Genomic DNA, 11,292 nt, shown 5'->3' on the forward strand with positions numbered 1-11,292 from the left:
TTCTTAGGAATGGGCTTTGAAGCTAGTAAAACCATAAAATGCATCTTATCTCAAAGAACTTCCAACTATTGACTGTTTTTATATGACTGATCACATTGAAGCAAAACAAGTACTCCATATAATTTACGTTGCATCTGTAGTCCTACCAAGGATCAAGCTTGAGGTCCAAGGCAGGACTGGAAAGCTGCACTGTAACTGATCCACGTGTGACCAGATCCCACCGACCAGATCCATTCAGTTTAAAGTGACACTGACCAATAGCACACACTGGCAGGAAGATCTTTTGTGAGCTTTTGTATATAAGTTCGGGTTGGTTGTGGGTTTCTTAGGCTCAGTTTTTGCCCCTTTGTACCATCATGCTGGGGTCACCACAAAGAGCTGAAATGAACTGCCAGTGTCCTGCTGGTCTCTGAACCCACAGAGCTAACATTCTTGAAAAATTATTGAATATTTTAAAATGAAGCAACATGGCCTAAATGCATCTTTATTGACAGGTCAGTTTATCCTCATGTGCTCATATACAGCTCTTTTCAAAGAAAAATTGCTTTTTATTAACATTTTACTAATTGAATTAAAAAAAAAACTTATGTGAGAGATCTAGTGTTGATTTCGTATTCATTCTGCCTGCACAGAAAGATCATTACTGGTCTCTGTTCTTGCCGAGACTGGTCATGTGATGTATAAAGCCCCTTGATGAACTGCAGATTTGATTCCACCCTTTCTATATACACAAATCTCTTATGAGCAGAAGAGCTTTATGCCTACATCAGAACTATTACACCTCTGACAAATCACTGTCTCACTCACAGCAACATAAGGCTATGGCTGCACTGCCACAGATCTGCAGGTCATCTCAGATGTTCCTGAAGGTTAAGGTGCCAGGTCTCCCTTGGCCACTGGCAGGGGGTGGGGTTGGCAGGTTTGGCAGCTCCTATTGAGAAACTACTGAAAGATTTTGTGGGGAAAGTCTGGAGAGAACAGGGAGCTCAGTGGGGTACAGTGCCATAAAGTCTATGCTCCAAAGCAGGGGTAGTCAACCTGTGGTCCTGCCAGTTTTTGCTGGCAGGGGCTCATGGGGATTGTAGTTCATGGACATCTGGAGGGCCGCAGTTTGGCTACCCCTGCTCCAAAGCATCCGTTTTCTCCAGGGGAACTAATCTCTGTAGCCTGGAGATGAGCTGTAATTCTGAGGGCTCCTCAGATCCCATCTGGAGACTGGCATTCCTAATGGAGGTGGTTTGCTTTTTGCTGTGGGTTTGTAAGCATGCAGGGGACTGGATTGAACCCTGTTGCAGCCCTTTATCTCCCTTCCTCCTCTGCTAAATCTTCAAAGCTTACCACTGAATTGTACTATGATACCAAGTACCTAACGTTGGTAATTTCACTTTATAAATCTCCTAGCACACATTTAATTTAGGAAAATGCTACTGTTCAGGAACGAACACTTGCTGCTGTTCAGAAACGAGATTGTATGCGGCAACTCCAATCATACAGAAATCCGTGATCTCCAAATGTTAAAAGGGGCTTTGAGTCAATGAGTTGGAATGCCATTCACACCAGAGGCCGGCCGGGCCCCACGAGGGCTGGGCAGCGCCAGTTGCCGCTCCCCTCCCACCCTTGCTCTTGTCATTCTTCTGTGAAGTTGCAGAGTGAGCAGGGGAGGGTGAATCACAGGCGCTCAGGAGCCAATAAAACGTTCATTGAAGCACAGGCGCTGCACACAGGCGAACTCTACACAGAGGCAGGAAGAGAGGCAGGCTTGGGCAAGGACCGGTAGCACCATGAGGGAAATAGTTCATATCCAGGCTGGTCAATGTGGAAACCAAATCGGAACAAAGGTAAGGAGAAACACTCTTTACCCACTATTATTATTATTATTACCTCCTAAGGTGCTTCTAGTAGCTCCTGTTGCAAAGCCTGAAATTTTAGTACAGGTGTACTAAAATTCCTTTGATGTTCAGCTGGTACCCAGCTCTTGCTCAGGTATTTTGTCTGAAAGAAAGATGGACAAATCCCAATGTCTTCAGAGAGGCAGCTCGAACTGAAGAAGGCACGGGAACATTAAACTTGGTCGGTCTGGAAAATGCCCCTGGACTCAAAACATTTGTCCTCTTGCTTCAGACCAAGAGGGCGACCCACCAGACCGCTTAGCCCAGTCGGCCCAGAAGCCTTCCAGAAAGAGGCCCCGCAACGATGGGCGCGCGGGGGGCAGGGGGGGACCAAAGCCTCATTCTGCCCCCGCTGGCGCGTTCCTCCGCTCCGGAACTAGGAAAGCACCAAAAGGGAGCGAAACGGCCCGTCTCTGTCACGTTGACCATAAAAGGCGCGGGAAAAACTGGCCGGGGACCGGCCGGCGGGTGGGGTGGGGTGGGGGTCTCCAGGCGCAGCAAGTGGGGGGACCGGGACCCAAAATAGAACGGCGGCTGCGGCCCTCGGCCGCCTTCTCTTCCCTCGGCCGCTGGGCTTAGCTTTTGGGGCTTCTTTTCCAGCGGCCGCACCCTCGGCCTTCCCCGCGGTGCCAACCGGGGCCGGGGAGGGGCGCAGAGGAGCCGCAGCGGCCAAGTATGCCGGGAATCCGGCAGCTGCTGCTCGGACGCATGCCTCGAAGGCCTGGCTTCGGGCGGGGGTCTGTCCGTGGGCCGGGGGGCCGGGGGGCGGCATCACCTGGCTGAGCGTCTCTCGCTTTGTCTTTCCCTTCCGCGCCTCCGAAGTTCTGGGAAGTGATCAGCGACGAGCACGGCATCGACCCCTCGGGCGGCTACGTCGGGGACTCGGCCCTGCAGCTGGAGAGGATCAACGTCTATTACAATGAATCATCCTGTAAGTGGTGGCGACAGGCCGGCCGGGGGGGCGGGAAGCCAAGCGGTCGCTCACCGCCTCATCCATAAAGGGGGTCCGCTGGTTTCTTTAGGGGCCAGCCAGGCGCGGCAGTGACAGGGTTTTACAGTTACATAAAACCGGAGTCCCCCTTAAAAGGCGAAACATACTTTCTTTCAGCACAAGCTTTCTGGAATCAGACTTCGCTGCCACTGTTGGAGTAGGTGAGATCTAGAGTATGCATGATTCAAAAGCGTATGAGGAACATCCTACAGGGGGCATCGGTGGGAATGTGTATTTAGCATAGTTAGCTAAGGAACCTCCTGTTTCCCCCCCCCCCCCCGGATATTCTCATCCCCTGCCCTGATTGGCTCAGTTGGAGACTTCCTGCTCCTTTGGGCACACTTCCTCTCTGCTTGCCTCCAGAACAGGCAGAATAACAGTTCAAACAGTCAACTAGGACTGTCTCACCCCTTCCTATGCAAAGTTGTTTCTCTTGGAAATGAAACTGTTTTATTCCTTTGAGCAGCCTGGTTCTGTGCCCCTCTTTGCATATGGAAACTGCCAACTCTGAGCTCTGATTCAGGGAAGCTGCTGCAGAGTTATGTTCACTCTTTCCGGTGTCCCTGCACTCCTGCTTGATGTTGCTGCTACTGGTGCAGTCTCACTGGTGGAATGCTGCTTGTTAACTTTCAGGGAAATAATAGGGAGGTGCCTTAAAAAGGAGGGCAGGGTGTGAACTATATGAACATTTATCCCAAATGATCTCTTTTAGCAGATCATGCATGCACGCGTACACACACACACACACACAAGTCTTGGTTAGTCCTGGGCAGTCTGTCTGCAATGTTAATAATTGGCAATAACTTCAGAATGAACTGTGTGACTCTAGAGCACAGCTGTGTGTGTTCTGCAACTCCACAATCCTGAGCATCGAAACTGATGTTTAATGATAACTCTTGCCACTGTACAGTGCTTTAGGCATATCCAGTCTTCCCAACAATCCTGTCAAGTAGGTAAATTTTATTATCGTCCACCTATTTATTGCCCATGAGGCTGAGAGAGAGGTTTGCCTAAGGCGGTCTCCCCAATTAATAGCAGAGCTGAACAAGCTCATTCTGCTGTACTATAGCAACTATCTGGAATTAATTCAGACTCTTTAAAGCCTTACTTTTGGCTGAGGAAGTGTGCATGCACACGAAAGCTCGCACCTTGAATAAAACTTTGTTGGTCTTTTGCCTCACTTTTGTTTTGCTTAAGGCTGTGAATTGGTAAAATATATACCAATATGCAAAATATTAAATGCAAGACTTGTGAAAATATACTTGTATATTTTCTTTTTGTATAAAAAGCTTTTCTTTTTGTACTTTTTTTTACAGAACATACAGTTAGAACAGTTTTGTCTGATTATCAAAGTAGGTGGCAAGCCCCTCTAAGCGCAAACAATTGCTAGATGAACTTCTTGTCTCTAACCCTCCCAAACTCACTGTCTGTGTGTTTGGCTAAGGAGATGGAGGACTGATCTTATGCTTGACAGTTAGTATAATTTCTTCTAGTGGGGTGTAGTGCTGAAGAGTGGTGACCTCTAATCTGAAGAACCAGGTTGGACTCCCCACTCCTCCACATACAACAGTTCTTCTGAAACTGTTCTTGCAGAGCAGTTCTCCTTGAGCTTTCTAAATTCCACCTACTTCACAGGATCTCTGTTGTGGGGAGAGGAAGGGAAAGGTGTTGGTAAGACACTTTGGGACTCCTTCAGGTAGTGGAAAGCGGGAGAGGGGGGACCAACTCTTCTTTCAGTAATACTTGGGATAGGAATTGCAGCCCCCTCTTTTCATAAGCATTTAGCTGCTATCACTTTGCATGGAAAATAATGTGTATCTGGTCCAGTGTCACTTCTTCACTCTAACCATGGCTCAGCTTCTGAAAACGGAAGAGCTGAGGCGGGGGGGGGTTGAAAGGAAATAATAAGTACATAAGACCGAAGGCTCATCAAGTCCAGCATTCTGTTCACACAGTCGCCAACCAGCTACCTTTCGGAAGCCTACGACCTGGAAGACTGCAAGAACAGCATCCTGCCTCTCCCCCTCCCCAACAATTGACTTAAAGAGGCAAACTACCTCTCGTACTGCACAGAGTAGATGCCCATCACTGGAAGTGACCATGGATATCCCAGTCCATGAATCTGTCCACTTCCCTTTTAAAGCCTTGGTGGCCTTGGCCACATCTTGTGGCAGTGATTTGCGCATATTGTGCCCTCACTATAACTATTCTGCCCCCTTAGTTGGAAGCTCTGCCCCCTCAATTACAGAGGTATGGCAGTCAAAACAAATCTCAATATCAGTGTTGTTGTCATTAGTATGATAACTTCAAGGTGTTCTGTATCTAATGATAAATGGGGCTTTAATTTCTGAAGTGAAAAGCAATTTCTAAGCCCAGGCCTCAATTGACTCCTGCCTGGAGTGAGGTAAGCCCTTGTGAGCTAATGAACCTTTCTCAGCCCAGCTTTTAACTGGGCCGTTTTTTCCTCTTGAGTCCCGGAGATCGTATGGACGAAGTTCTAAATTCTATTGGAAGTGGCCAGCAATGACTCACTCTTAGCAGTTCCCAAAATACTGTGATCCATTGTTCCAGCTCATCAGCTTGAAAGCTTGCCATTCTTTACAAATCTGAGAGTGTGTCAAGCTTTTGTCTTCAATGAATTCCAAATGAGGCAGTTAATGCTTTCTGGCTTGTAGGCTCCCAGCATTTGCTGGTGGGTGAGGCTTTTATTTCGGTTCCTGGTTCTCAGTTGGATCTCTTGCAGTCAAAACAACTGACAGACTTCTCATAGCTTGCTTGAATCAGAGTCTTTTTGGTCAGGGTGAGTTGGTTGTTCACTGCGGTGTGTGTTCCAAAAGAATGGTATGGTTTGGACTAGGGTTAGCAGGTCCCTCCTGGTCACTGGTGGGGGATGGTGGGGAAAGGTTGCCAGAGCCAGGCTGAGGAATACCTGGGGATTTGAGGATGGAGCCTGGGGAGGACAGGGACCTCAGTGGGGTACAGTGCCATAAGAGTCCACCCTCAAAAGCAGCTGTTTTCTCCAGGGGAACTCATCTCTGGAGTTTGGAGAAGAGCTGTAATCCCAGAGGATCCCTCAGCCTCACATGAAGGCTTGCCTCCCTAGTCAGGACATCTCTCACCAATGTGCTCTCTATCGGAGGGTCCTTGTTCTATAATCCGTGTGGCAGCTTGAGGCAGCCAGGAAGGCAGTAAGAGTCTTCCCATAGATTGCAGGGACATGACAGTGGGACTTTCCCCTCCTCTGAAGGTCACTCCTGGCAGTAGATTCTTCTTGTTGGTAATTGCCTGTAATTTGGAGGGGGCAGGCTGCAAAGGCCAGGAATCTTTGTGAGGGCTTTCTTGCTTCCACCTTTTCACCAGTGCCCTCTGTATTGCTTTCCCTTGCAGCTGCTTCTGTGTACTTACCTTTCTGGGGGTCTGCTGTAGGTGGCAGGAAAGGATAGTACTGTGGTCAATTAAAGATCCTTACCTGTACTTCTCTACGGTTCACCAGTAATGGCTGGAGTTAATTGGTAAAGGAAAGATGTCTCTTGGGGATGCTCCATTCAACTTAATGATTTGACTCTAGCCTTCGGGTAACCCCTGTTGGATATTTCGTTTCCTTTCTATTCTATTCTATTCTATTCTATTCTATTCTATTCTATTCTATTCTATTCTATTCTATTCTATTCTATTCTATTCTATTCTATTCTATTCATTCATTCATTCATTCATTCATTCATTCATTTTTATCTTACACACCCATCTGAATGATGAAGAACTCTCCCCCCCCCCCCAAAAAAAAAAAATCAAGTTACAATGTGTTCCAAAGATGGTAAAGGCTGGGGAGAAAAGAAAGATGGGGGAAGAGTGCCGAGTAGTGTTGGGAGAGAAAACAACATTATTCTACAATTTGTATGTCATATGAACTCCAGCTAGTACAGGCAAATATGAATCACTTTTATGAACAAGCAAATACATTTTATTTGAACTAGGAAGTGTGGATACCTATTGCAAGGTTTTGAGTTGATTGATAGACTACAGGAGCTATCCTGAGACCTGCTGAGAGGGAAATCCCATTTTATTCTTAGTATAAAAGCATTTTTTATCCTGGCTGATGGATAGAGCAAGTTTATGTAGAAACTTGTAACCTTGTTTGTCAGTGTCCTTCATCACATTGATCTCTTACCACCCCCCCTGTGTTTTCAGCACATTTCATTTCCTGTGCATGTATGGTTCTTCTTCTTGATTGTGAGTCTAGGATTTTTTGTTTTTAAAACACGTAATATGAACGGTTTTAATACATATACCTAACTGCACAAGTACACAAGGAAGGAGTTTTAAGAAATATAATAGTATTGTGACATGGGTGGGCTTATATCTGTTGGAAATAACTCTTTTACTATAGGTTATGCCAATAAAGGTGTCTTGAGTCTTTTACTATAGTAATTTAGCAAAGGGTCTATGATGAAATGGTGAATATAAAGTATAGTTTTCATTAAGTCTTAGATAAAAAGGAGAAAGGGCAGGCCAGTGGCGCACTTACTTGTCTAAATGAATGGTGGGTGGATTAGTTGCTCTTTACCAGTGGCATCTAGGAATGAGCTAATGTATACATATATTAAGATACCTGAAATTGATAGACATTATTAACAGAGTTGCATGAGATAGAACTGTAGCAATCCATCTTTATTGACAGAATCCCAGTAAAGGTGCATTTGATTTTTCTTCTAGCTCAAAAATATGTGCCCAGAGCAGTCTTGGTGGATTTGGAACCAGGAACCATGGATAGTGTACGATCGGGTCCTTTTGGACAACTCTTTAGACCTGACAATTTCATCTTTGGTATGTTAATAACTTTCCATTACGATGGCTGAGCTTTCAAAGTAGATAATGATGAAAAGCATACCTTTTTTTCTAAAATTGGCAAGGCTTTGGTTAACATGAGATATACCATATATACACAAAATGAAGGCAACCCAGAAAGATAAAACAAACATATATATACACACAAAGACAAAATAATTACTAAGCACAACTGTAACATTAATGTAAAAGAGCCCCCTCAGTTTTCAGTAGTATTCCTCAGGGAAAGCCTAGTCTTGTATTTGAGTAAATACAGTATATGTTTATGGCTCAAGAGTATGCTATGTCATCAAGGAGTGGTGCTGTATGGAATCAAAATTTTAATTTGTGTTCTTGGAACTAAGATAATAAACCCATGCCGTTTTGTTATCCTCATAATAAAGTCAAGCAAGCTGTATGCTTGCTCTCAAGCAGTGATATCAGGGCTCCCTCAGCCTCACGCACCCCACAGGGTGTCTGTTGTGGGGAGAGGAATGGGAAGGCGACTGTAAGCCGCTTTGAGCTTCCTTCGGGTAGGGAAAAGTGGCATATAAGAACCAACTCTTCTTCTTCTTCCTCTTCTTCTTCTCCTTCTTCTTCTTCTTCTTCTTCTTCTCCTTCTCCTTCTTCTTCTTCTTCTTCAATACTGTCAGTGTCCTTGCTTCTGCTTCCAGAAGGCGGTAGTCTGGTGTTAGGAGACAGCCCTGGGCTCAAAACATAGGGGTAATACAGTGCAATTCATAACATCAGAAACAACAATAACAGTGGATTTCATAAGCGGAGACAAGAATTACAGCATTTCCCAATGGATACTCTGGAGGGTAGACTCTTTGGCTTCGTACCCCACTGAGGTCCATGACCTCCTCTGACTCCAGCCCCAAATCTCCAGGAGTTTTGCAACTTGAATTTGGCAACCTTACCCCTCCTTCCCTGCTGGTGGCTGAGGGGGACCTGGCAAAAATTAAAGTCTCTGTAAATGCATAACATAGCAATGAGGTAATTTTAGCTGGGCTTTGGCTTAATTCTAGATTTGTCTTGTAAATTGAAGGAAATAAAAATTTAGGTTCTTCTTCAGGTGAAGGGATAGCCTTTATTTAATGAGCAGATGTTTTAAAATACGCAGATATCAAAATTAGTCTAAACCATCTCTACAAAAAAATGCATTAAAATATTTTATCCCAAACTAGCTTTAAAGGGCTTATGTAAATAACTAGCGAAGTGATGGTGCTTCTGGAATGCAGTTTGTCATTAGCAGTAAAGCCAGCCTCTGCATTTAAAAAGGGAACTAAGTTCTGTTGTTTGTTAGTATACTGAGCCAAAAATAAAGGAGTGCTGTGGTGGGGGAAAGAAACATTGGTTTGGATCCACCAGAGCTTTGCCATGAGTAGAAGAACTTTTGCCTGTGGAGTATGACTTTCTCACTATCATTGAGTGAGGGACCCCCAAAAAGATCATTCGGGGGAGCATTTTGGGCTACAGCATGAGAGGGGAGATAAGAATATCGCACTCCACAGGTGTAAATCCTTCCACACATACAAGACACTGGTGGATTCAGACTGCCACTCTTCAATAGTTCTGTAGTGTCCCAAAGAACAACATACAATTAAATATGGCTGTGTTTAGGAGCGTTTAGACAGAATTGCAGTTTGCACACATACAGTACTTGGCACACATCCAGTGCCAAAATGTTAGCAATTTAAAAGTGACCTAAGCTTCTAATATTTGAAGGCTGTTAGTATTTGTGATCCAGTAAATCTATTAACGCGTCTCCCCTTTGTTATCTTAGGACAAACTGGTGCTGGAAATAACTGGGCCAAAGGACACTATACAGAAGGAGCAGAGCTAGTAGATTCGGTTCTCGATATAGTAAGGAAAGAATGTGAACACTGCGATTGCTTGCAAGGATTTCAGCTCACTCATTCTCTTGGAGGAGGAACAGGTTCTGGGATGGGGACTCTGCTGATCAGCAAAATCCGAGAGGAATATCCAGATAGGATAATGAATACCTTCAGCGTCATGCCTTCTCCCAAAGTCTCTGACACTGTGGTGGAACCATATAATGCCACCCTTTCAGTCCATCAACTAGTTGAAAATACAGATGAAACTTACTGCATTGATAATGAGGCACTGTATGATATTTGCTTCCGTACCTTGAAGCTCACAACCCCAACATACGGAGATCTGAACCACTTGGTGTCAGCCACCATGAGCGGGGTAACTACATCGCTACGCTTTCCAGGCCAGCTAAATGCAGATCTTCGTAAGCTGGCAGTAAATATGGTTCCTTTCCCACGTTTACATTTTTTTATGCCAGGATTTGCCCCTTTGACAGCTCGAGGGAGCCAGCAGTACCGAGCCCTCACTGTCCCAGAGCTCACACAACAGATGTTTGATGCCAAAAACATGATGGCCGCTTGCGATCCGAGGCATGGACGTTATCTGACAGTTGCTACCGTCTTCCGAGGCCCGATGTCCATGAAAGAGGTTGACGAGCAGATGTTAGCCATACAGAACAAGAACAGCAGCTACTTTGTGGAATGGATCCCAAATAACGTAAAAGTGGCAGTTTGTGATATAGCACCCCGTGGCCTCAAGATGGCCTCCACCTTTATTGGTAACAGCACAGCTATTCAAGAGCTCTTCAAAAGAATCTCTGAGCAATTCTCTGCCATGTTCCGGAGAAAAGCGTTTCTTCACTGGTTTACAGGAGAAGGAATGGATGAGATGGAATTTACAGAAGCAGAAAGCAACATGAATGACCTGGTGTCAGAATACCAGCAGTACCAAGAAGCTACAGCAAATGACGGGGAAGAAACATTTGAAGATGAAGAAGAAGAAATTAATGAATAGTCTTTCATCCAGCCACAACATTCCCAAGTCTAATTCTGCTCTTTTCCATGATAGTTAAATATGTAGAGCTTATCTTTCAAAGCTTAGATACCTTTCCAGCCTCTATTGACTTTGGGATGGATGCAACTGTTCCTCACCAGATAGTAACCTAAGATTCTGCTCTGGTTGATTCAGTAATTTATTCTCTTGGGGGAAGAACTTTGGCTTATTGCAGATACCACCATATATGTTCAAATAAGTAGTTTCACCCATCTCCTAGGACTGAATGGACAGTAAAAAATGAATCAGAAAATAGGGCCATTGTGGCTTTTCCTCAAACTGTGAACCAGAAAAAATGAACTGAGGCTGTTATCTTATGGACAGTTACTGGAAGTCAGTGTCACTAAGATTAGTGGGACTTTCTAGTAACTATAGTGAGAGTTGCCGTGTTGAGTCTTTTGTGTGCTATTCTGTATTGACTATACATTGGTGAGTTCTATACAGTGCTGGGATCAAACTCCGTTAATAAAAACAATGGAAAACATCTCATTTTGTATATCAGACATATGTGAATCAGTGCTAAGAAGGTAGTAATCTTTTTGTTATGACTTTTGCTAACAGCCAGGGAGATTAAGCATGACCAGATAATTGTCCTTCATATCAAAGTGTTTACTTCAAGTACACCCATTCTACACTAAATAGATCAAGATTTTTATACTGGGGTCAGTTCATGGCATTGCAGACTACCTTTCTGGAATG

The 11,292-nt window shown here is 44.7% G+C and overlaps 1 protein-coding gene across 3 annotated transcripts; it reads left to right on the top strand.

Moving 5' to 3' along the window:
- The first annotated feature begins 1,645 nt into the window (after positions 1-1,645).
- On the top strand, positions 1,646-11,077 carry TUBB6 (tubulin beta 6 class V). Of its 3 annotated transcripts, XM_077352799.1 has the most exons (4): positions 1,646-1,838; positions 2,712-2,820; positions 7,594-7,704; positions 9,491-11,077. In XM_077352799.1, exons 1-4 carry the CDS (start codon positions 1,782-1,784, stop codon positions 10,552-10,554), a joined length of 1,341 nt encoding a protein of 446 aa, XP_077208914.1. In that variant the 5' UTR covers positions 1,646-1,781; the 3' UTR covers positions 10,555-11,077. The 3 variants fall into 3 exon arrangements, with proteins under 3 accessions (XP_077208914.1, XP_077208916.1, XP_077208915.1); XM_077352801.1 differs by lacking the exon at positions 7,594-7,704 and having other exon boundaries at positions 1,820-1,838; XM_077352800.1 differs by lacking the exons at positions 1,646-1,838; positions 2,712-2,820 and adding an exon at positions 3,019-3,037.
- The last annotated feature ends 215 nt before the right edge of the window (positions 11,078-11,292 follow it).

The sequence above is a fragment of the Paroedura picta genome, chromosome 9 (genome assembly GCF_049243985.1).
Source record: "Paroedura picta isolate Pp20150507F chromosome 9, Ppicta_v3.0, whole genome shotgun sequence".
In the NCBI taxonomy this organism is placed as follows: domain Eukaryota; kingdom Metazoa; phylum Chordata; class Lepidosauria; order Squamata; family Gekkonidae; genus Paroedura; species Paroedura picta.

Bases quoted from the DNA above. Each gene is read 5' to 3' on its own strand.
- TUBB6 (XM_077352799.1), top strand. From the start codon at position 1,782: ATGAGGGAAATAGTTCATATCCAGGCTGGTCAATGTGGAAACCAAATC. The intron at 2,821-7,593 runs GTAAGTGGTGGC...TTTTTCTTCTAG, and splicing joins CTATTACAATGAATCATCCT to CTCAAAAATATGTGCCCAGA. The intron at 7,705-9,490 runs GTATGTTAATAA...TTGTTATCTTAG, and splicing joins ACCTGACAATTTCATCTTTG to GACAAACTGGTGCTGGAAAT.